At 43.7% G+C, this 25253-nt stretch overlaps 1 protein-coding gene across 2 annotated transcripts in view; it reads left to right on the top strand.

Annotated features, from left to right (window-relative positions):
• The window catches only part of TFRC (transferrin receptor), a 34952-nt gene extending 11131 nt beyond the window's left edge, over positions 1-23821 (top strand). For both annotated transcript variants that reach the window (XM_065411110.1, XM_065411111.1), the window contains exons 3-19: positions 1265-1475; positions 2475-2688; positions 2935-3069; positions 6085-6178; positions 7366-7488; positions 9692-9787; positions 10105-10244; positions 10805-10974; positions 13887-14006; positions 15843-15928; positions 16061-16124; positions 16464-16531; positions 16619-16683; positions 17218-17299; positions 18800-19024; positions 19845-19985; positions 20527-23821. In XM_065411110.1, the coding sequence (XP_065267182.1) occupies positions 1265-1475; positions 2475-2688; positions 2935-3069; positions 6085-6178; positions 7366-7488; positions 9692-9787; positions 10105-10244; positions 10805-10974; positions 13887-14006; positions 15843-15928; positions 16061-16124; positions 16464-16531; positions 16619-16683; positions 17218-17299; positions 18800-19024; positions 19845-19985; positions 20527-20769 (2277 nt within the window). In that variant the 3' untranslated portion in view covers positions 20770-23821. The remainder of the gene's footprint in view (positions 1-1264; positions 1476-2474; positions 2689-2934; positions 3070-6084; positions 6179-7365; positions 7489-9691; positions 9788-10104; positions 10245-10804; positions 10975-13886; positions 14007-15842; positions 15929-16060; positions 16125-16463; positions 16532-16618; positions 16684-17217; positions 17300-18799; positions 19025-19844; positions 19986-20526) is intronic.
• Positions 23822-25253: the final 1432 nt, after the last annotated feature.

Here is a 25253-nt window from a genome sequence, read left to right as displayed (position 1 = left end):
ATACATACAATATGATGGAGGAGGGGGCTAATTTAGCTCCAAGATCTTTTTCCTGATTCATTGTAGTCATTGTGGCTAGTTCTCTGAAGACATCCACACAGTGTGCAGAGGCAGTCAAAAAAGCAAACAGGATGTTAGGAATCATTAAAAAGAGGATAGAGAATAAAACGGAGAATATATTATTGCCCTGTATCTAAATTGATGGTATGCCCACATCTTGTGGTCTCCTCATCTCAAAAAAGATATACTGGCACTTGAAAAGGTTCAGAGAAGGGCAACTAAAATGATTAGGGGTTTGGAACAGGTCCCATATGAGAAGAGATTAAAGAGGCTAGGACTTTTCAGCTTGGAAAAGAGGAGACTAAGGGGGGATATGATAGAGGTATATAAAATCATGAGTGATGTGGAGAAAGTAGATAAAGTTATTTACTTATTCCTGTAATACAAGAACTAGGGGCCACCAAATGAAATTAACGGGCAGCAGGTTTAAAACAAATAAAAAGAAGTTCTTCACACAGCACAGTCAACCTGTGGAACTCCTTGCCTGAGGAGGCTGTGAAGGCTAGGACTATAACAGCATTTAAGAGAACTAGATAAATTCGTGGAGGTTAAGTCAATTGATGGCTATTATCCAGGATGGGTAAGGAATGGTGTCCCTAGCCTCTGTTTGTCAGAGGGTGGAGATGGATGGCAGGAGAGAGAGCACTTGATCATTACCTGTTAAGTTGACTCCATCTGGGGCACCTGGCATTGGCCACTGTCGGCAGACAGGATACTGGGCTAGATGGACCTTTGGTCTGACCCAGTATGGCCGTTCTTATGTTCCTTCTGACAAAGTCTGACTAGATACATGAGTTTATGGTCCTGTGCTTCCTCTAGAACAGGTGAGGGTGTCCAATACCTAAAACAATGAGCTGCCTTAGAGGTTTTACTTATCAGCATTTTATCAAAGTCCTGAACTCCCTTTTTCATAAACTTGAAAAGATGGCCTGACATTCTCAAACCTTACTTTTTAACTAGTTTAGATTGACTGCAGAGTTAAATGTGAAGATCCCAAATTTTTGTGGGTTTATAGCAAACATCCAATCTGGTGACTCTAGACATATAATCACTACAGTAGTTAAAACAATTCTCTTTTAGAGTGCATCCTACATAGGACCCTCTGCATGTGTTCTGGAATGAACACAAATCCCAGATTGTAACACTGCACAAAGCCCACTATATTGCTTATCAGTCATGTAATTCTGACTTCTTTCCCATTTAGTTTGGGAGTGGGCCGCTGTCATACACCCGTTTCAGTCTGGCTCGTCAAATGGATGGAGACAGTAGTCATGTGGAAATGAAACTGGCTGAAGAGGAGGAAGTTGGAGAAAATGGAATGACTGACAACGTTCATACCCATGTAGCAAAGCCCAGGAATAGTGGGAGAAACCTCTGGTGCAAGGTTGCTGCAGGAGGCCTCCTCTTCTTAATTGGTAAGCTAAAAGGGCAAAGATGGTGGGGAAAGGAATTGTACAAAATATTATGCTCTGTTATAGTTATTCTTCAGTGTGCCTCTTCCAATAGATCATCTAGACTACAGTACAATAGAATCTCAGTTAAACACCTCAGGAATGGAGGTTGTTCATAACTCTGAACAAAACATCATGGGCCTTTCAGAAGTTTACAACTGAACATTGACTTAATACAGTTTGAAACTTTGCTGTGCAGAAGAAAAATGCTGCTTTTAACTACGTATCTTTAATTTAAATGAAACAAGCACAGATGGCTTCCTTACCTTGTCAAATCTTTTTTTAAACTTGCAGTACAGTCCTGTGTTAAATGTATTTGCTTTCTGCTGCCTGATTGCGTACTTCCAGTTCCAAATGAGATGTGGTTGACCAGAGTTAAGAACTGACTGGAAGTTCTCTTGTACCTCATTCCTGGGGCTGAAAGTGTGAATACCTGTTGATGCTTTAAACTCTTCATATTTGTAGTAAAACAATGTCTATCAAGGCAAAGAAGGGCAAACAGTATTATGAAGAAACTAGTAAGTGGTTTTTTTCCAGCTTAACAGAGGAACAAAGCTACAATAGGTGTATTAATGTAGGAAGCAGATCAAGTAAGTCTTCAGGAAGATGTGGACTTCCTGCTTTAGTACTAGATGACTAGTTTTGTTACAGTGGTAGACTCAAAGCAAATGGAGCTAAATAAAACTGAATGGTATTGGAGACACATTGTATGAAACTTTTTAATCTGTGGTACAGGATGCTCTCTATATTTTAAGATCAAATGTGAATAATCAGTTAAGGTGAAGCTTAAGAAAGCTAGTACAGTTTATAAGAACTTCCAAAGCTTGCATGGGAACAGGCTAGTCTCCAATAAAACTCCAACTACTTGGAATACACAGTCAGGTGGCTTGAGTTAACACTGGGCTGGCTCAGGTTATTTTATGGCTTTGTAGCATATAAACACATCTGATTTCTTTCCCTTAGGGTTTCTGATTGGCTACTTGAGTTACCGTGGGCGAATGCAGGCAACCAGCACTTGTTCAGATGGAAGTAATGCATGTGGAAACCCTGCCATCACACCTTCCGCAGGAGATGACGAGTACATGGAAGAGCCTGAAATTGAACCTGTTCTTTACTGGAATGATCTCAAAATGATGCTGTCAGATAAGCTGAGAGATGTAAACTTCAACAACATCAGGTAAGATCCTTCACAAAGTCCTAGTCAGAGCTATTTGTTTCACATCCTGAGTGTTTTACTAATCTGAAACAAACCACCTACCTGTTCCTATAGAACAAGGGTGTTAAATAACTGAAGACTATTGCCACCTCAGTTAGTTTAGCCTAGACTGCACTCATGATTGTAAGTGGCTTGTTCACAACCTGGCAGTGTACTGAGTTGCTGGCTTTTAACCTGGTGTGTCTTTACATTTAACTTCCATTCCAGGAAGCTGTCATCTTATGAAGCTGGCTCTGAAACAGATGAAAGTCTTGCTAACAATATTCATGGTCAGTTAACTGATTTCAAACTGGATAAAGTCTGGAATGATGAGCACTACGTTACACTGCAGGTCCAGGGAAGGTATGTTAATATGCCAAAGACAGTAAGCTGCTTTTATTCATTCAGGCATGGATCTTGCTAGTTCAACAGTAAAATTCTTCAGCTAGAGCAAACATTTGAGGTCTAACTCTCAGGCCAGCTAACATTGTTTGAGGGGAAATCCAAGCAGAAGTCTCTCTCTAGGCTTCACTTCTGCCTGTGGTAGCTGCTACTGGGGTGCCTCAGGAAAGTTTAAAACTTGTTTTAAAAGCCTAGCTTACAGAAGCAGTCAGTGTTGGCAGATTTTTTTACCACAGTGCTAAACTGTAGAACTAAGCTTGTCATACTCATGACTTGCTTTTACCTAAAATGAGGCTGAAGACTGACCACTTTAGTGCATATCTGTTAATACAACCCCATTTCTGTTGGGATATATAGATCCTGTAGCTATATCCATAAACTTGTCTTGGCCTGCAAGACCTTATCAGCTCAAATCCATAGTGTTAGGGGAAGGCATACTTGGAGGAGAGTGTTGGGAAAGCCAGAGTCCCTAACTTCTGCATTACTCACATATGGGAGCACGAAGTTCACATAAAGAACAGGAGTATTGTGGCACCTTAAACTAACAAATGTATTTGAGCATAAGCTTTCGTGGGCTACATCCCACTTCTTTGGATGCATAGAATGGAACATATATTGAGGACACACTCGCTCTCTTACCAACTCTGAGAGGCCAATTAAGTAAAGGGGGGGGACTTTTGAAGTGGTGATCAAGATATCAACCTGTCTGTACTGGGCTAAGAAGTGTGAGTACTTACATGGGGAGATAGATTCAATGTTTGTAATGGCTCAGCCATTCCCAGTCTTTATTCAAACCTAAATTGATTGTGTCTAATTTGCATATCCATTCGAGTTCAGCAGTTTCTCATTGGAGTCTGTTTTTGGAAGCTTTTCTGTTGTAAAATAGCCACCCGCAAGTCTGTCATTGAATGACCAGACAGGTTAAAGTGTTCTCTGACTGGCTTTTGAATGTTATGATTCCTGATGTCAGATTTGTGTCCATTAATTCTTTTGCGTAGAGACTGGCCAAACTGGACAATGTACATGGCAGAGGAGCATTACTGGCACATGATGGCATATATCACATTGGTAGATGTGTAGGTGAACGAGCCCCTGATGGCATGGCTGATGGGATTAGGTCCTATGATGTCACTTGAATAGATATGTGGACAGAGTTGGCATCGGGTTTTGTTGCAAGGATAGGTTCCTGGGTTAGTGTTTTTGTTCAGTGGTGTGTGGTTGCTGGTGAGTATTTGCTTCAGGTTGGGGGGGCTGTCTGTAAGCGAGGACAGGTCTGTCTCCCAAGATCTGTGAGAGTGAGGGATCATCTTTCAGCATAGGTTGTAGATCTTTGATGCGCTGGAGATGTTTTAGTTGGGGGCTGAAGGTGACAACAGAACACCACTAGCTATTTTCTTTGTTGGGCCTGTCTTGTAGGAGGTGACTTCTGGGTACTCATCTGGCTCTGTCAATCTGTTTTTTCACTTCAGCAGGTGGGTATTGTAGTTTTTAAGAATGCTTGATAGAGATCTTGTAGGTGCTTGTCTCTGTCTGAGGGATTGGAGCAAATGCAGTTGTATCTTAGAGCTTGGCTGTAGACACAGATCTTGTGGTGTGTCCTGGATGGAAGCTAGAGGCATGTAGGTAAGTATAGTGGTCAGTAGGTTTCTGGTATAGGGTGGTATTTATGTGACCATCGCTTATTAGCACAGTAGTGTCCAGGAAATGGACCACTTGTGTGAATTGATCTAGGCTGAGGTTAATGGTGGGATGGAAATTATTGAAATCATGGTAGAATTCCTCAAGGGCTTCCTTTCCATAGGTCCAGATGTCATCAATGTAGCGCAAGTAGAGTAGGGGCGTTAGGGGACGAGAGCTAAGGAAGCGTTCTAAGTCAGCCATAAAAATGTTGGCATACTGTGGGGCCATGTGGGTACCCATAGCAGTGCCGCTGACTCAAAGGTGTATATTATCCCCAAATGTGAAATAGTTGTGGGTGAGGACAAAGTTCAGCCACCAGGTTAGCTGTGACATTATCGGGGATACTGTTCCTGATAGCTTGTAGTCCATCTTTGTGTGGAATATTGGTGTAGAGGGCTTCTACATCCATAGTGGCCAGGATGGTGTTTTCTGGAAGATCACCGATGGATTGTGATTTCCTCAGGAAATCAGTGGTGTCTCAAAGATAGCTGGGAGTGCTGGTAGCATGGGGCCTGAGGAGAGAGTCCACATAGCCAGATAATCCTGATGTTAGGGTGCCAACGGGGCATCCAGGATTTCCAGGTTTATGGATCTTGGGTAGCAAATAGAATACCCCTGGTCAGGGTTCTAGGCATGTGTCTGTACAGATTTGTTCTTGTGCTGTCAGGGAGGGTTTTTTAGCAGATAGTGTAGTTTCTTTAGGTAATCCTCAGTGGGATCAGAGGATAATGTGATGTTAGAAAGCTGTCTAGCAGCTTCTTGGTCGTAATCCAACTTATTCATGATGTCAACAGCACCTCCTTTGTCAGCCTTTTTAATTGTCAGTTGTTCCTGAGGCTGTAGATGGCATTGTGTTCAGCATGGCTGAAGTTCACATAAGTACCCTAATTCTTTCTCTACTCAACACTTGCATGCAAGCACCTGTCATCCCTTTTTGGAGTTAATGACTCCAAACATGACCGCCTAGTAGCTCATTACTATAACCTAAATGTAGGCTTTGTGCAGCTTGGCTTAAACTAGCTTTATGGACCATGTATACAACAAATGCTTATACATATTCTGGGGGGAAGCAGCATTGGAAAGCTGGATAACGGTTTGAGCTACTTGTCTTAAGGTCTCACCATTTCATTTAAACATGTCAGATTTATACTTCCAAATATTTCTATGGTAAAACACATTTTTAAAACCAAATACTCAAATAGTAAATAGCTAGTGCTAATAATTTCTAAAGATCTACCATTTTAGAACTGGTATCTTGGGTGGCTCTGCTTAACACTGTTTCTTGCTGTCTAATAGCTCACCAAATAAAGTGACTATTGAGTCTTCAACTGAAACACCACTGGAAATTACTGATGGATATGTGGCATACAGTGCAAGGGCAACAGCAACAGTAAGTTACCTAGCTTCATGAATTGCAAACTATTCTTGTAAACAAGTCTGTATGTGCTGAGGATGGCTAACAAGTCAGTTCATCTCACTTGTGGACAAGTCACTGACTAGGACTGAGACTTGAACTGTCATTGGCTCCTTAATACTTCTAAAGTGTCTGTCTGGCTTTCACCCCTGAGGCACAGGACTACTGCTTCACTTACAGCCAAGCAGAGCTGGATATGGTGGTTTGGAGTAAAACCACAGGTTACTGGGCAGAACAGCTCTACAGAATAGCAAGAGGTAGTCCCTCCTGAGGCTTACCACTGAGGACATGGCCCAAGTATTTCCAAGCTCCAGCCCATGAAGCAAGAGTGCTCTAAGTCAGAACTCCACTCTTACGTCACACCCACATCTAGTAAAGCAAACTAACTCAGGTCCCTGATTTCACATTTATTAACAGTTGTAAATATGCTTAGCTTATCACCTCCAAGATGAGCATGTTTGTCTAAACTCTCTTGTCCCACTTCTGGTAAGTGCCCTGCAACTCCCCTTGTGGGAGTAGAGGGATCTCCACAAACCCATTTCCACCACTAATCACCAAGGCCTGAAGTAGCTGGTGGCTGCTTCCCTACTAGAGTTCCTAGCTAGGGCCCATCCAGGAGTCCTTCCAGTCTTACCTTTTTATGATGGTTCTTGAAGGGCCCTCAAAAGGTCATCTGGTCAAGTCCCCTGAGCTGGGGCAGGATCAAATACCTAGACCATCCCCTAACAGGCTTGTCCAACCTCTTCTTGACTCCCAATGATGGGATGCCCCAACCTCCCTTGGAAGCCTATTCCAGCACTTAACTGTGTACCTTAGCTATTAGGGAAAGTAATCTAACTAAATCTCTCTTGCTGCCTATTAAGCCCATTACTATTGTCCTACTTTCACTGACGCTGCAGAACAATTGATCACCTAAGAGGGGAACCTCTGCCCAGAAAGCTGGTGTTCTAACAGCTGGGAGTTGCTACAGCTTGAACCTAGATAATTTTGCTGCTGAATGCATGAGACTTGGTTGAAGCTAGGACATCCAAGTTGCTGCATGAGTGTAAATTTCTCATTGCACTTCCTGTAAATAAGACCAGTGGTCCAGGCCCCATGGCTTTAGATAGATCTGGTGAGTTATCCGTGACTGCTACAGCTACATCCGTCTTACTTTGTTCCAGGGTAAACTAGTCTATGCTAACTATGGCCAGGCAGAGGACTTCCAGGAACTAAATAAAATGGATATCCCCGTAAATGGATCTGTGGTCCTTGTCAGAGCTGGGAAAATTTCTTTTGCTGAGAAGGTAAGTAACCGCTCTTGGCTCCTATTCTGAATAGTGTGGTCATAGATCACATAGCTAATATTTTACAACACTTTTATATTTAGAACTGTATCTTCAGGTTAGTCAGATTAGCCTTTAGCTTTAGCCCAGATGTATTTGAGTGCTGCAGGGGTGGGGAGAGGAGGGGTGTACCTCTTGATGTTAATGGGCCTAGCAAAAATTGTTCATGCTGCCATGACTTCTGGCCCATAGTTGAGGGAAGGAGTAGCCTGTTTCAGTTACCTCAGTTACTGTGCAAGAGAATAGTGAGGACTGAAGTCTCTTTACTTTTTTGGGGGGGGCCCAAGTAGGCAAACTTGTCACTAGGTAAGTGCTGAACACTCTGGAGTTCTAGGTGGGGCTGGTAGCATTGCCTGTAAAGACTGAGTGACCCTTTCATAAGAACAGCCATACTGGGTCAGATCAATGGTCCATCTAGCCCAATAACCTGTCTTCTGATGGTGGCCAATACCAGATACTTCAGAGGGCATGAACAGAACAGGGCAATTATCAAATGATCCATCCCTTGTCATCTAGTCCCAGCATCTAACAGGAAGAGGATTTCCAGGGTCTTGTAATGCCAGAAGACCCTATTTTAGTGGCTTACGGCTTAGTCCAAACAGTTGAAGTTTGGCAGAAACTTTCCATGCCACTTGTGTCTCAGGTGACTTGGACAACTGCAGCCACTCATGAGAGAGACCAGTGAAACACTTTACCCATGGGAAAGAAACTGACCTCTTTGAGAAACTCTAGTGTCTCCATGTTTGGGAGCAGGAACTTAAAATTTGACAGGAAGGTGGCCTTTGGTCTGTGCCTTTTGCCATCCCCTGCAGAAGTTGACCAAGCTTGATCCATTGAAAAACTCTTGCACATGCTCCATAGAATCTCACTAGACCTTCACAGCTAAATGGGCCAAAGATTTGTCCATGCTGGGTATGCTCCAGTCTTGGGCTGAGTAGGGCTCATGGCAATAGCAGATCTGAGCTGCTCCAGGCACCGGAACAGAGTAGAGGAGCTGGTCTCTTTGGGGCTCCCAGCACATCACCCCACATTGGCTCCAGGCAGCATAGGAAATGCAGCTGCCTCTGAAATGGAGAGGAAAAGCACTGGACTGGATTGGGATGGGTTGAGCTGAGTAGCCAGAGAAGGAACCTGGGACTGAGTGGTCACTGGCCAAGCTAGATAAGGGAGTGGGGAAGGAAGTAATGGGATCAGGAGCCAGAGGTGGGGAAGAGACAGGACAAGGAAGGGCAGGCCCATAGGCTAGGGGAGAAATGGATGGTCTGCCCACTCCAGCACACCAAGGCTGCCCTTGTAACCTTCATTTTGCCCCATGTATGCATGTAATTATACTACCATAATGACCCCTATACTATATTTTCCGTTGGACACTGCCCCATAGTGTGCACAGGATGGATAGTACTCCATTAATGAGCAGCTAGTCACTCCTTAACTTAGTTACCATATACTATGCAAACCTTGCTCTGAAGGCGGAATTATTTCCACATGGGCTTTTCTACGGCACTCATCTGTATAGTGCTTCTGTAAATTCCCCACCAGGCTCTCCGTGTGAGCACCCAGAAAAATAAAACCAGCAGTGACCACTCATGAGAAGACTGGGTTAAAAGATGTGCCCAGCATCACACAGGAACTCTGGCAGAGGCAGGGATAGAATCCAATTTTCCAAGCCACTTAACTTGCATAAGAACAGCCATACTGGGTCAGACCAAAGGTATCACTTCCTTTCCTGTAATCCCCTGTGCACATTCAAACTTCTGGTTTCATTTTTGCAGGAGTCCTATATTAGACATGTCTCCTTCAGTACATATAACCCTGCTTCATCTCCGCATAGACCTTCTCTGTACACTGAGGCAGCATAGTCTTGAATTATGCTAGTATGTGAACATGTATGGGCAAGAGGTTACAGTTAAAGGTGCACAAGCTACCTTGATTCTGTCCTTTAGAGCAGTGCTTCTCAAGCTATCTGTGGGGGACCGGCAACTCTTTTCCAACATGCCAGGGACTGGTGCCATATCCTATTTGACACTCTTATGAGGAAACTCGCTGTGGACCAGCAGCCGATGGCTCATGGACCACCACTTTGAGAAGCACTGCTCTAGAGTTATTATGTAACACTAACACAGCTCAGACTCTTCCACTTAATCAACTTCACCCTCTCTTCCAGGTTGCCAATGCCGAAGGCTTAAATGCAGTAGGTGTCTTGATATACCCTGATCCTGCTGATTACAAACTCCAGAATAATGAGGTTCTCTTTGGACATGTAAGTAGTGCTGGTGAACATTGGTTGGCTTCCCTCTAGAAGATGCAGAGGAGGACTGCTTAGCATGCTTGCCTAGAGGACAAACATGCTGTCTCTTGCATAATGCCTCTAGAGACAATTCTCCACTTATGTGAACTTGACCATAATGGTTCCTTGATACAGGGCCATAGTGATTGACAAAGCACAGCTGTAGCTTTGCAAATACAAGAATACCAGTAGTGTGGATATAGCCAGATAGACCTCTAGCACCTCACTCTTACAGACCTTAAAAACCATTATATGTATCTTGCATGTAACAACACATCCTTCATTGACAGGCTCATCTAGGAACAGGTGACCCTTTTACCCCTGGCTTCCCTTCATTCAACCACACTCAGTTCCCACCAGCTAAATCTTCTGGACTCCCAGGCATTCCTGTCCAAACGATCTCTAGTGCTGCTGCAGCCAACTTGTTCAGGTAATATTGCCTACAGGTGTTTCACCAAGGGTCAGTAGTACAATTGGATCCCTATGAGTAATCCATGAAATTGCTGAGAGTCCTTAGAGAACAGGAGAAGAGCTCTGCTTATAACAGTGTATATGAGCTATAGCTTGTACAGTTAGCTGCAGATTCATCATCAATATAGGACTCCCAAATTCTTGACTGTTTCATCAAATGGAGTCTTGTATCCAACAGTTATTCCTAATTTAATATAAACATTGGCCTATAGCATTGCTTAAATGCAGGCTTTAAACAAATGGTGTAAAAATTGTGGTATGCTTCACCTCAGTCTGAGGTTTGGAATTCCCCAGTATTACACAATGCAGTGCACTCTTAATCCAGCATGCTGCTGGCTAAAATCAGGAACTAGTCTTGCCACTGTCACAAATTCCCACCCAGTGGAAAGGCATTGGTCAGTAAGAGGTTAAACCTTGCCAACAAACAACTCTACAACTCCATACTAAGGCTCTGAATGATATGCTTAAAGGTGACAATGAAGTAAAAGTATTTGATATCTGAATACTTTTCCCCCCCAGGAAAATGAATGGCGAAGACCCCCCTAAAGAGTGGAGAGGTAACCTCTTGGTTTACAAAATGAGGTCACAGAACACTGATGGAACCAAAGTGACACTTGAAGTAAACAATCAAATGGTAGAGAGAAAAATTCATAACATCTTTGGCGTTATCCAGGGTTTTGATGAACCAGGTAAAAAAGCTTTGCTAATATCTTATTGACTAGGCTGGCCTCATTTAGAAGCTTGTTTAGCCTGTAACTGGCATAACAGGCTGGGGGAGTCCTGGACTAAACATCTTTGTCTTAGTGTTGAATACATAAAGTTATGTAACCAGTCCTCATGACATGGAAGTCTTGAAGTAAATAGCTACTTTCTCTTACTAGGCCACTGGATAACAGGCAAAACAAATAACACAGTTGCATAGAAAATCAAAGGGGTAAATGTGGGAGAAAACTAATTGTACACCACTCATGGGGGAGTAAGCAGGCTACTTTCTGAATTGGCCTGCCTCTTAATGACACTGTCCCAAGTTCTCTAGCTAAATGGCCTTGCACCTAGTAGTAATTTAGTTAAACTTGCCCATTGTCTACACACACTTGAACCAATCCAACAAAGGATTTAAAACCAATTTAGACAAACCAGTGCATGTTCTGGCTTATGGTTTAGGCCCTGTTCATAACCAGTCTGCCAGACCTGGGCACTTTATAGTGCCTAAAGACCCATCAGGATCTGAGCCTCCCTCTTCCAAGTACTGTAAATACACACGAGACTACTTGCTCCAAAGCACTTGTGAGACTGATCTCTGACAACCCAGAGTCTCCAAGACATGCTCAGTATCCCCAGCCAGGCTGCCAACTGGATGGGACTCCATCTCAATGCTAGGAAATGCACATCCCTGCATATCAATGGCAGCAGTAGGGACTCAGGCCAGGCGACACCATTTCAGGTCCAGAGCAAACCCATGATCTTCCTTGGCAGGCAAGCCTACCAACATCTCAGCACAGCCACAGGTTTCCACATTTAGCCAACACCTGAGGATATCAGAGATCCTACAGAATGTGGCCAGGATCAATTCCTTCCTACTGGCACCATGGCAGAAGATCAACACCTTGAATACCTTTCTGATCTCCCCATATCATTCATCCTGAGGGGATCTGCCATGGCAAAGGTACCTCTGAACAAGGCAAACACCATCAGGCAGCTAGTGAAGAAGTGGATGTTTCTTTCCCCAGAGAGCCAGCAATGAACTGGGGGGGGGGGGGGGGGGGGTGTGTGTGTGTGTGTGTATATCTCACAGGCAGGGTGGTGCCAACATCCCTCATGTGGGTGATCTGTGCCACATTGCAGTAATCAGTCATGCCGTCTAATGTGCCCAGATGCCATGGTGAGGAATATATCCTGCATAGCACTCTGCTGTCATCAAGAAGTGACTTGCCAGGACCCCCTCCAACCAAGATGTTGCCACCTACCTGAGTGGCTCACTGGAAGGGGAATTTGGAAGAGACGGGAGACTTTGCTTTGTTCTGGACATGTGCCCGCAACATACATAACAGGAGAAGCAGATCAGCTGCCACTGGACATGGTGCAAGGAACGCTGTGAGCTGGGAGTCCTGGTGCCACAGGTGAAGCATGCAGAGCACACAATCATCACTCCAAAGCTAGAACCATGCTGGAGAGGACCTGAAGGATGCAATCAGCTGCCAATACATGGGGGAAATCTGAAATGAAAGCCAGGCCAGGGCATGGTATTCAAGGTGACGTGCAAGTAGGACACTAGCAACCACTTCCTCCTTGGGGGCAGCTTCACCTTGTTTTTGCCAACTGGAGGTTCATCCACAGGGCCCAGCTCAACTGCATTCCACTGAACAGAACCATGGGAATGGGACAAGCCATGCAGGAAGCACAGCTATGCCAATGAGATGCTATCCTGTGTAGCTGCAAGCCCCATTCTGGACCCTAGAAGCTGTAGCGTAACACCATCCAGGATCACCTAGTCAGCACCATCCCACCACCCATAGCAAAGGTGGACATGAACGCCACCATCCCTGGAACAAACAGCCAACTATGGCCAGTCATCACCAACAAGGGCCAGAAGAAGATGGTGGCCATCATAGTGCCCTTTGAGAACAGGACCATGGCCTTCTGCTCCACCCATGCTCAAAAGGTGGAGAAATACACCCCTCTGGCCAAACCCTTGAGAGCTAAGGGTTACCAGGTTCAGGCACATGCGTTGATCGTCAAAGCCTTGGGCACATGGGACCCCAGTAATGAGCAAGTGAGAACGCAGAATTGGTCAGTGGTACACTCAGCTAGTGCAGCAACTCATTGTGTCAGAAGCCATCAGGTGATGGGACATCTACATAATGTCCCTGGGACATCCTCAATACCAGGAGGGATCAGCACTCCAGCTCATAAGCACAGTGGGGAAAGTAACTGATATAATCCATGAGGGAAACTTTCTAAACAGGCAACTGACCTTACATTCTCAATTACTGAGGGACAATTTTCACTCACTGCTAGATTTGTTTTCCACAACCAACTCTGTATAACTTTTCATGAGTGATGTACCCAAATACTTGGATGCTACTACTGAACTGTATTGAATTTATTCACCTAAATTTGGGTTATTGCTGATTATGTATTATTGCTGATTATGTACTAATGTATCTTACAACTTTGCATTTGTGGATAATCTAAGCACTATACCCACATGTAAAGACTTTTCTTAACCTGTGTAATTTTTTTAACCTTCACTTTAACAATTGTTAAAGTGAACCAGAAGTAGCATGCACTGATGGAAAAGAGTTTAGTTGACTTAAATCCTACCAAGGAACCTCCAACTATCTTCCTCTATTGTACACTTGGCACTGAGCTGAATTGCATTTCAGACATGATCAGAGACTGTTTTCAAGAATGGCCCTAATGCTGAGCTAGTGAAGATCCTTCTTAAAATTCAGTCTTTCTCTAAAAGTTGCGTGCCGCTTTCCTACTAGCAATACATGGAAGAGTAAACATTTTGGCAAGTGTTTTGCCAAAATGTTTTGGTTCTACCTGCTTTCTGAAATAGTAAGGCTGCATCTCGTTGCTCTTGCCCTCTTTGCAGATCAGTATGTTGTGATTGGAGCCCAACGAGATTCCTGGGGTCCTGGAGCGGCAAAGGCTGGTGTGGGAACAATCATGCTGCTGGAGCTTGCCCGTGCAATTTCTTCTATGGTAAAAACAGGTAAACAATGAAACACTTAATTAAGCCCAAGTACACTTTCTGCTGTAAAAGGAACAAATGCAAGCCAATCAGTCCTGCTTGGTTGTTCAGAACATGCTTCCTAATTGCTAGGATTAACATAATACTAACTAGTAAGCAAAATGCTCATGAAGAATCTCTACCTTCATTTCAGCTAGCTAAGCTGTCTCCTCACCACTTTGGGGCCCTGCCACAACTTCATCCAAGTGCCACTTGGATAAGACAGAATTGGAGTTGTCAGTTCAACTGACAACTAAGCTCCTCCTCTACCAAACAACTTCATCCTGCCAAGGCTTTCTGTGGTGTTTGTCTTGGGGTGGGGGGGAAAGGTAGAATTCACTGCTTGCTTTTAGTCAGTTTGTCAGGGGTTCTCAAACTGGGGGCTGGGACCCCTCAGGGGATGATGTATTACATGGGGGGGCAGGGGGTTGTGAATTGTCAGCCTCTACTCCAAACCCCACTTTGCCTCAGCTTTTGTAATGGTGTTAAATATAGTGTTTTAACATAAGGGCAGGGGGGTTGCACTTTAATATATAAAGGGGGGGGTTGTGAAAGGGGTCACCAGTACAAGTTTGAGAACCACTGGTTTAGGTTCTTTCAAAGCTGATCTGCTGGTAAGAACTCCTCTTCTATAGCAATGGCAGCTTTACTTTGTCTCAATCCTGTCAAAACATGCCTCTTCTCCTGGAAGTGCTAGCTACTTGTATTATCATAGTACCTAGGTGCCCCAGTCATGGATCAGGCCTTTGTTGTACCAGGTGCAGTACAAAGACCCCAGATTCTTTGGCATAGGGCAGAGTAAGACACGGTGGCAAATTGACAGTACTGGAAAACAATGACTGTGTTGGCTAGCATAATAGGCTGTGGTCTCAGCACAACAGCAGCCTAGCTAAGTGTTTGGCTGTCTCAGCAAGAACTTCACTGAGTAATCTTACAAATTAAGGTGCATCAAATCTTAGGTTGCTTAACTTTTAAAACATTTTGGTGGAAGACTTTTCAAATGTTCATGTACAAATAGCATTTATTGAACTTGCATTTTGGCTATTTGATTTACATATGTACATGGCAGTACCTACCATGATATAAATGGAAATAAGGCATAAATCTGTAGCAGTGAGGGGTAATAACCATTGGAACAGTTTACCAAGGGTCATGGTGGAGTCTCAGTAACTTTTTTAAAGTCAAGATTGGATGTTCTTGAATTAGAACTTTCTTTTTTAGGAGGAATTACCTTGAGGAAATTCTCTCCTGTTACACAGGAGATCAGACTAGATAATCACAATGGTCCCTTCTGGCCTTGGAATCTGTGAATGTGTTGGGCACTCCTCAGGAAGTCAAGAAGGAATAACCTGTGCTCCTGGGGGCTGATAACAGACTGGGGCATTTTGGGGGGAATAACTATTCAGTGCCAAATGTAGTCCAATTGAAAGTGACTTGAGGTAACTTGTATGAATGACTTGGTTAAAGAGGCTTTAACCCCCAGGTAAAACTGACTGCAATTAGGTGTCAAGTTTGGATAAAAACATGTGGATCTCAAAGACCTCTATACAGTCAAAGGACTTGGAAAAAAAATAAGACCTCTGTTTTGTTCCTTCTGTTATATGAACCCTCTTCCAGATAACTTGGATGGATTGTTGCTCTCTTCTTTCAAAGGCACAATCTATACCTGTTGTCCTACATCTATAATTCAGCTAAAGGCCTGCAGCCCTGGTATCTGGGGAACTTTTATTACAAGTACACTGCAAACTACTATTCTGCATCTCACTTGTTCTGTTAAGGTAATGGGACCCTGATATCCACTCTTTTCCTTATTTAAAGGTGGCTATAAGCCCAGAAGAAGCATTGTCTTTGCCAGCTGGAGCGCAGGAGAATTTGGAGCTGTTGGTATCACTGAATGGTTGGAGGTAACTAATCTTGGTTTGCTCACTGATGCCTTTTACCTAATCCAAGCATACCTCTTCTGTCTTGAACTATAGTAAAAGCAGTGTTACTAAGTTACTACCTATTAACAGGCATTGGTTTTTCTCCCATTTTAGGGCTATTCTGCTACACTGCACACCAAAGCCTTTGCATACATCAATCTGGATGCTGCAGTTGTAGGTAACTATTGCTCTGTGTTCAGCAAATCTACAAAACTCTAAAATTAGAACTGGTCAAAAACAGGTGAGCTTGGTAAGCTGTCACTTTTCCAGTGTGAAGCTCTAAAAGGACAAGGCTAAATTTTTTTTTCTCAAAGTAGCTACCAGTGCCCAATAACTGGAATAGCTGGTAGATCAGGTGCTTTGGATTAATTATGCTAATGTACCATATTGTGTCTTAAAGTCATTACTGCTGAAAATAGAAATGGCACTAAAGAGAAACCACAATGCAACTTTATTCCTATAATTCTTGTACTTGTATTGGCAACATGTTCCAAATCTTTAACTTCTACCCTCACAGGTTCAAACAACTTCAGGATTTCTGCCAGCCCAATGCTGTACAAAGTCATGGAGCAGACTCTGATGGGGGTGAGTCCTAGTCTCTCTAGGCTAGTCTAAACCATGATCCAGGTATACAGGAAAGTGCTTGGACAGTAACTTTGCACCTTATTGCAGGTGAAGCATCCAGTAAATGGGAGAAGTCTGTATGACAACATTGGTTCTGACTGGGCCAAAAAAGTGTAAGTCTCCTACTCTTCTTCTTTGAACAGTAACTTTTAAAAAGCTCTCGTATCTGGAGCAACAGAGCTAACCTAACTTCTCTGAAACCAAATGATCTCCTCATAAACCCCCATATAGGAATAAATCAACGGACTAGGCAGTCACTGTAGCTTTGGCTCTAAATTTGTTGCTACTCTGTTCAAATCTTGAACCACAGCAAACCATTAGGACCATCTCCCACCCATTATGACTTCATTCCCATGTTGATGGTGCAATAGTTTAGTACACTACTTGGTTTGGAACACTGCATGTTCAAACTAGATCACATCTCCAATCTAGCTTTCCAGCTATTCCAAGAACAGCCTTCTAGGAGATGCTGGTGTTCATGGGACTGCAGAAACTGGCTTCCTAGAGCTCCACTTCCATAACAGGAATCCCCTGTGCCACCTGGCCAGGTGTGGCCATCTATTTTTAGCTTAAAGCATCCGTTATTGCAAACATTAGATTGGGTAACCTACAGTTCTGAGTAACAATGCCAATATTTCTCATTGCAGTGTTCCTTTTCGTATGGATAATGCAGCCTTCCCTTTTCTAGCATATGCAGGAATCCCAGCCGTTTCATTCAGTTTCTATGATGTAAGTCACTTTGTACTTGTAAACAATCTCTGCCAAATGGAGTAGGAATGTAAATACAAGTTAGTTTTCCTTGCTAACAGTAAACTTGTGATAGGTTTGTGACTCTCCTGATCTAGCTAGTTGGAAGAACTAAAGCTGCTCTACTGATAAGATGAAACCAGATCAAGCACATGTGCTAATGACTTCTTCCATCTAGTGGTTTATCATCCCTGACATCACAGTGGATTAGAATCTGCTAAAGAGCAACTCCTGGCAGATTGCACTGCTCCTGGGGCTGTGGGTTTCTTACCACCTCCTGGACTGATGTGGAAGCTGAACTCAACGGGGGGGGGGGGGGGGGGTCAACTGTAACCTCAGGGCAGCACAGCTGTAGGGTTATACCATCCTATTTCAGTACTCCCTTCTAGCCAGTGAATGCCATCTCTTGTATGAGCAGCTTCCTAGTTCTTTAATGGAAGGCAAGATCAGACTGTTAAAAGTACACAGGTGGCCCAGAGGTAGAGCAGTTGCTTCTAGACTAGATACCTGTCTATGGCTCTCATCAAACACTTCTTCAACTACTCAAGACTTAAATTCTTACTCTTCAGCCATTGGTTCACACAGTAAGACTAAATCATGGTGGACTAAACAGAATTCTGCATGGCTTCCCTGCATTCCAGACCCTGCTTATCTACTTTCCTGTGTATGTAGATATGAAGCCTGTATATTGATGTGAGTTTCTAAACAAACCTACACAAGCCTTTTGAATGGAGCTAGAATTCCTGTTTCCCCAGATGTCTCATGTTTCATTCTCTGTAGAATTAATAGCACTGTAACACACTAACCTGCCTGTTCTACATACTACAGGCATAACTAAAAGTTTAGCTGAGCAGAGAAGTCAAATTATTTGAGCTTTTTGAGAACAGTAAGCTCTAAAAAGACAAACATCCTCAACTTTTGACATCTGCATTAATGCTTCTGCAAATATTTGATCATGCAGTTTGCTGGAACTCTCATGATATTGTTTGAGTGGATACTTATGCAAGAAGTTATATCTGCGGAGTCCAAATGGCTTCTGCAAGTATTCTTGCCAGTGGAACGTGTGTATTCCTTCCTTCCTTTGCAGAAAGCCACCAAGGGATGTAAGGGCTGACATCTGAGTTGGTTGGTAAAGCTGCACTGCAGTGCTGTGGAGTATTAGCAGGTCACCAGTAACCTGGGAAACATTGGCAAAGCAGCTTGCTGCCCACTTCCACTCAAAGTGGTGGTGCTGGCATGCATACAAGTAACACTTCCCTATCCCTCAGCTTGGCCTTCTGTAGGGCAGAATGAGTGCTTTGCAGAGGTGCCAAATAGAGTTCCTCATGGGAGGGAAGAGAAGGGACTGCAGATAGACAGACCTGCTAGTACTGCTTACAGTACAGCCAAGGACTAGGGTAAAACTCACAGCTAGAGAAACATACTCAAAACCAGGGTTAGGTGTAAGAACTCTGCTGAGTGCAAATGCTTTCTGTCTTGCAGGATGAGGAAGGGTATCCCTTCTTGGGCACCAAGCAGGACAGTTGGCGCAATCTTGCCTTATCTGTAACTCCTCTGGAAGAGTTGCTTCGGACAGCTACAGAAGTGGCTGGCCAGATGGCTATTAAGATGACACATGATCACCAATTTTACCTGGACTATGAGCAATACAACCAGGAATTGCTCAAGTTCATAATGAAGATTAGTCCATATAAACAAGAGATAAAAGTAAGTTTTTTACCTTCCTAACTGAACTAACTTTAAGGTTATGTAAGATTTTTTTTCACTAACCCTAAACACTGAAATCTGCCAGTCTTAACCCTAGCTCATCAGGGGATGAGGGTATCCTTGTCCATTCAATTCCTGGGACTAACAAGAGCCCCAGTGTGATGACTGGCAAAATGAGCCAACTATCAGGTGCTGGACAGAGGTGCTGTTAGCTACAAGTGAAGATGGGCAGCCTGTAGTCAACTCCTAAATCTCCCTTTCTATGGTGGATACCAAGCTAGAATGGAAATAAAATAGCCAGCTGGAGATCCAATAGCACCAACAAATAGCATTAGCAGTGGTGCACATTCACATGCCCAGACTGAATACCTCATCTGGATGGGCTCTTCTAAAAGGGCCTCTGAAGGTATAGCTGCTGAAGTTAAAAACTCCTTGAGTAATGTTCAGCCTAAAGGTACCAGTAACTCAGGCTATGCCTACGGTTCAGTTTTTCAGCATAACTTGTCTCGGGGGTGTGAATAAATCTCCCCTCTGCATGACAAGTTACACCAACCTAAGCACTGGTGTGGACAGCACTAGGCCTGCAGGAGAGTTTCTCCCACCAACCGAGCTCCTGCAGCTCGCTGGGTTGGCGCAGTAAAGCTGCTGGGAGAGTGCACTGCTGGCCACTTAGCATGGCTATGCCACTGAACTCTAGTGTAGCTGTGCCCTCAGTCTTTCAAAATGGTCTCCAGGTAAGATTTTTACCAACTCCGATTCCCAACCCTGTCTCTGATAAATCAGGAGTAAAATTACTAACTCTAGCTCCTCTCCCTACCAGGAAATGAATCTGACCCTTCAGTGGCTGTATTCTGCCCGTGGAGACTTCAGTCGAGCTACAGATGCACTGACCAGAGACTTCAAAAACACTGACCTTAACAACAGGCTCCTCTGCCACATGATAAATGACCGCATCATGAAAGTAAGTCTTCTGAGCTTGGTTACAAGAGTTGATGATCTCACTCCTTAAAGGAGCCCAATATCAAATAGAATGAGCATTCATGAAGGGTTCTGGTGGATATTTGGACTCAAGTCCACTGGATGTATACCTAGTGACTGGTGGACTAGCTGATGTATTCTACCTGCAGCCACATCTCCTTAAGAGGCAGAGCTGTTTTCTTGGATCAGGGCCTGCACTTGCAAAGTGGTCATCACTTCATGCCTTACTACAGTTGTTGGATTAGGAAATGCCTATCTGGCCCCATGTGGCTGCCCTGGTAAATCCTTAATTCACTTCCCCTAGAAACATGTCTAGGTGTTAATAGCTAACACTGGCAGAACAGCCATGCAAAAGCAACACTAAAGAAGCCACTAGGAGAGGCTGTTGAAACCACTTCTGAATTTTTCTAGTGCCTAGATAATCCCTGGCTTCTGGCCCCTTCATCACTTGTCTCAGTTCTTGGCTACTGGACTGAATTCCTGCCAATGTCAGTGCAATTCTAAATTTGACCTTTCCTCTTAAGGTGGAGTACCACTTCCTTTCTCCATACGTCTCTCCGAAGGATACTCCTCTACGTCATATCTTCTTTGGCTCTGGTTCCCATACTCTGTCAGCTTTGCTGGATCACTTGAGCCTCCGGAAGACCAACCCAAGTGCCTTTAACCCAGACCTGTTCAAGAACCAACTGGCCCTGGCAACCTGGACTATTCAGGGTGCTGCTAATGCCTTATCTGGTGACATTTGGAACATAGACAATGAGTTTTAAATGCATAAACCTTGATGCTGGGGTGCAGAAACAGGGAACCCCACTCTTCCTCAATGACACTGAGTAAACATTTACACTAAATCTATTGACCGTATTTGGAAACCTACATTTTGATCAAGTAAACTTCAAATTTGATTTTGATCGGGAAACATCACAAGCAGCTGTTTAAGCAGGGATTTCAGTCTATCCCCACTAAACCTGCATCTCCCTCAGAACAAGAGGTTCCTCTGATTACAGTATAATCTCACTAAAAACACTACTGCTTGTGGTGCTGCCTTTCTATTATGCTTGAGAACAAACAGGTCAGACTAATTAAAGCAAGACATAGTCTACTCAAATCTAAATTCTGATCTAAAACTAAACTGGTACCTTTGAGTGGGGAGGTACAGTTAAACTCAGGTAGACAATGTTGGCTTTCCCTTTTGAGGTCAGTCTTAAAGTTAGTGAAGGCAGAAGATCGCCTTCATAACAGTTTATGGGGAAATTCATAAGTGCTTCCAGCCTCCCTTCTGGGGCCATGAAGACACCTTGACCTCAAGTAAAAAAGCTGATTTTTCCACACAGTAGTAGCCCTTAGCTGCTGAAATAGTCAGGAAGTTCTGAAGTGTCTAGCTACCCTAATGCATTGAGTTACCATGTGAATGAACATATTGACTTCCTGGGAAGAGGTGACTTAAAGACTAAACCCCTTACAGAAACTTGCATCACAAAGGGGAGGTGAAATCCAGAGATTAATTTGTCCCCTTGAGTGTCCTGGCAGTCTTTCAGATAAAACAGGCCACATGGTAACCAATAGCTTTGGATGGCTACAGCGGACACTTCAGACCCTGTTGCTGTGAGGCCTTTCATGAAATCAAGAGTCTTTACTTGCCAAATTTTTGTTTGGCAAAGTAAGTTGGGCAACTCAAGGAAGGCTCTCATTTGGCACTGAGATATTTATTTTTTATTTATTTATCAGTGACAGAGTTCACTATAAATGGTGTGTTTTTTTTATAGAAGATAATTATCGGAAGCAGTGCCTTCCATAATTATGACAGTTATACTGTCGTTTTTGAATAAAAGCAGCATCTGCTATTACAATCGAACATGATACTGGAATTTTGCATTCAAATTTTAAAAGGAAGCAATGGTCCATGAAACTTAAATCTATTAGAAAATTACCAATTCAGCTTTCCATGTTTTTCAGACATGGAAAACACATGGAGATCTTGAGTAAGCATTTAATCTGGTACTAAAAGTGCTCATTTCTAAAGTGACTCCTGAAAACCCCAAAATTTTGAGATGCAGACAAATTAAAAATAACTGCAATTAAGCTTCCCTTGGACTTACTGCCTAGCCCTGAGGTCATGCTTCTCTTCCCCTGCTTCTCTTCCCCTGCTTCAGTTGATGACCTCTGTAGCTTATACAGGGAGTGCAGCTCCGTAACCTACTTTAGGCCTTGATTAATGCAAGAAAAGCACCTCTGAGCTTGGCAGGTAAGACCTTTCAATTAACCTTTAAGGATGCATTAATTGGGTTAACCATAGCCCTGGCTCCACCCTTGCTAAGCCTAGGGTGTTGTACACAAATGCAGACTTGTACCTCTAAGATCAGGCAGCAATTCAATCACATGGCAGCTTTGCTGCAAAATTTCCAGTACCTTATGTATCATGAAAACCTAACTCATTATCGGGAGCAGTGTCTCCCATAATGTATAAAGAACAAGGTAGTTTTTGCCTACCAAGGTGTTATATCGGAGGCAGTGATCTCCATATGTTGCACTAAGGGTGTACGTAATTATCGGGAACAGTGTTTCCCATAATTTTCTTATGCTTATCATGCAATGACATCTACAGAGCTTGATGGTTAGTATCTAACATGTATCCTCAAATTCCTGCAGTTCTAGTTCCACTTTCCTGTGTGTTGCAGATGCAAATACTAGTGTGTATTATGCACGTGACTTTTTTTAAACCCACTCTGTAGGTTAAACTGTTTCAAGTTGTTGTGCTGTATGTAATCTCTCTAGGTACGTGACTGCTGGGTCTGACTATTTAGCAAATATTAGACTAGTAAGGCTGTTCGATTTATCTTAGAAAGGTGAAGGGAATTGACTATAAAGGCTTGAGGAATTGCTAAGGGGAACATATGGTGCTGGATTTTGACAACTCCACTGTTTAGTGGGCTACATTCAGTCTCATATGGTATGTCTAAGCCAGTACAATTTGATTTTGTACTTGTTAATATCAATCTAACTAGCATCCCGAGACTAGTCAATTCAGCAGACAGCAAGGCTCTAGGGGTCCCATCTGCTCCCTAATCAAAGACTAAGACTTCCTTGTTCCTTCAAATATGTTAGTACTTCACTGGTAAGTTCCTCAAGCCTATTTAGGTTCTATTAAATGCTGCTGTCTCTAGCTGCAGCCAAAAAGCATATCCTACTAAAGCGCTCACCCTGCCCCATTACAACAGGGTGCTGGTCTGAGCCCCCAGTGTGGCCCACCTGCATACAACTGGGTTTAGACTCCTGGTGCCTGTGCTGGAGCTGAATCTGCAGAGAACTTAGACCAGACCTGTTTAGTGGCAGCTCAGGGATGGGGGAGTAGCTATTGCAATTTGAGGCTAAAATAAGCCCTTGAGACTTCATTAATGAGCTTTGGAGTAGCTTGGTCCTGGCCATCATGAAAGACCGAGCTAAATTCAAGTGCATACACTAAAATCTTCTGCTCTGATGGCATCAGCAGCAACCTTGATACTACTTACAAGGAGGTGACCATGTGGCACTCAAACAAGTGATAGGACGAAGTCTCAATCCTGTTTGACTGAAACTCATGTGCTTGGAAGTTGTTGCCACAGCACTTGCATGCATCTTGAATTGGATTCTGTAAACTTTGCCTGCTACTAAGCATATGAATAAGACAAACTCTGTCCTGTAGCTAGATGAATCATAACTGATTACTACAGGTTCCGTTCATACTGTCTTGCTCTTGTACTGAAATTTGACTTTGGGATGGGATATTAATTTGCTTTGTTCCTGAATTACCTGCTGTCTCATTAAATAAAACTTGAAAGCTTCCATACTGTGTCTCTCATCAGTGACTGTAAAATACTGACCACCGCTCCTCCGGCCACTTAAGACTCCTAATAAACCACCTAAAGCCCTGTTATTTATAGCAGTTAAGTGTCCTTTGCTTTGCAGAGTGATGGCTTATAAACAACGCCATGTGTCTAGTGGTATAAGGGCTCCAAATTCCCCAGCTGCTGTCATGAAATACCTCCCTTCACCATCCAAACACCTATGGCTATTGGATGATCTCCTGACAAATTGGTTTTTTGATTGGTTCACATGTGGGCTTGGTGGCTGTGACATTGTCTGGGAGGCTCTACCAAGAACTGACCTCCTCCTTCCAGATGTGCCCAGCTACTTAGCTCTAGCTACTCTCAACCCCCCCCTGACTTCTACACAGCTGGCTCTTCCATCCATGGGCTGCCTGACTCCATGGAACAAGGCAGGAAACCTGCAATGTAACTGCAAAACTGTCTGGTGGGGGAAGTTGCAGAGGAATGGTAGCGCCTACCTGCAGCAAAATGGCAAACGTCCTAGAACAGTGTTGTAGCAACTTTGGCCAACGGGAAGAAACTAGATCCACAGCTGCAAGTTTGGTTTATGGGCACCTGAGTAATCTGCCCAATTCACCTCCCTTCAAAGCCATTGCTTCAGTATCTGCAGATTGAAGCAGAGGTCGCTGCGTGAGTTACTCGGTGTTTGAGGCTTTCTTCATGGTCTTTGTAAATGCTACAGGCCCAGGAAGGAGCCTGGCATACCATGGACAGTAAGGTGGGTGAAACACACCAAGGACAGCCTTAGATTCTGAATCGCTGTCTTTGTTGTAAGCATCAATGCACTGGACCTTGCAAACCAGGGCTGCAGTTCCACCACAATGCTATAGGTGGTGCAGTTACCTGCCCAGGATCAGACCTCAAAGGCAGGCAGCCTTACCTGCCCTCCACCCTCCCTGCTGGATGTGAACAATAGGCTGCTGCTGCCTTCCCCCTTCTCTTCTCTCTTCTCACCCCCCCCCTGCCCCCATATGAGAGCATGTAGTCATGATTCTGGAGTCTAATCTAATGATTGGTAATAGCTGTTCAACTATGTGAAACTCCCCAGCTTGTAAAATCCCATACATGGATGGAGATAAAAGCTAGAAACAGGATTTCCTGGGCCAGGAATACATTTCAACAGGTGGGGATTCTATAGAGGAAAATTTCATTCCTTCCAGACTACAGCTGTTCTCAAGTCACCAGAACATTCAGGTTAAAACCTTGTGCCACTGACCATGTCCCTGTACTGCTGTGAGTAGTGGAATCACTCACTGGGTGTCAACTGTTCTGATGCTCCAGGGAGTGTCTGGGACCTGGCAAACAACCACCTGGCAGGCAGGGGTTTGACCCATTAAGTAAACCAGCTAGAGACAGGATACGGGAGACAGTTGAGGGTCTCACCCACC

The sequence above is a fragment of the Emys orbicularis genome, chromosome 9 (assembly GCF_028017835.1).
Source record: "Emys orbicularis isolate rEmyOrb1 chromosome 9, rEmyOrb1.hap1, whole genome shotgun sequence".
Taxonomy (NCBI): Eukaryota; Metazoa; Chordata; order Testudines; family Emydidae; genus Emys; species Emys orbicularis.
This window is presented reverse-complemented; position numbering and strand designations above follow the sequence as displayed.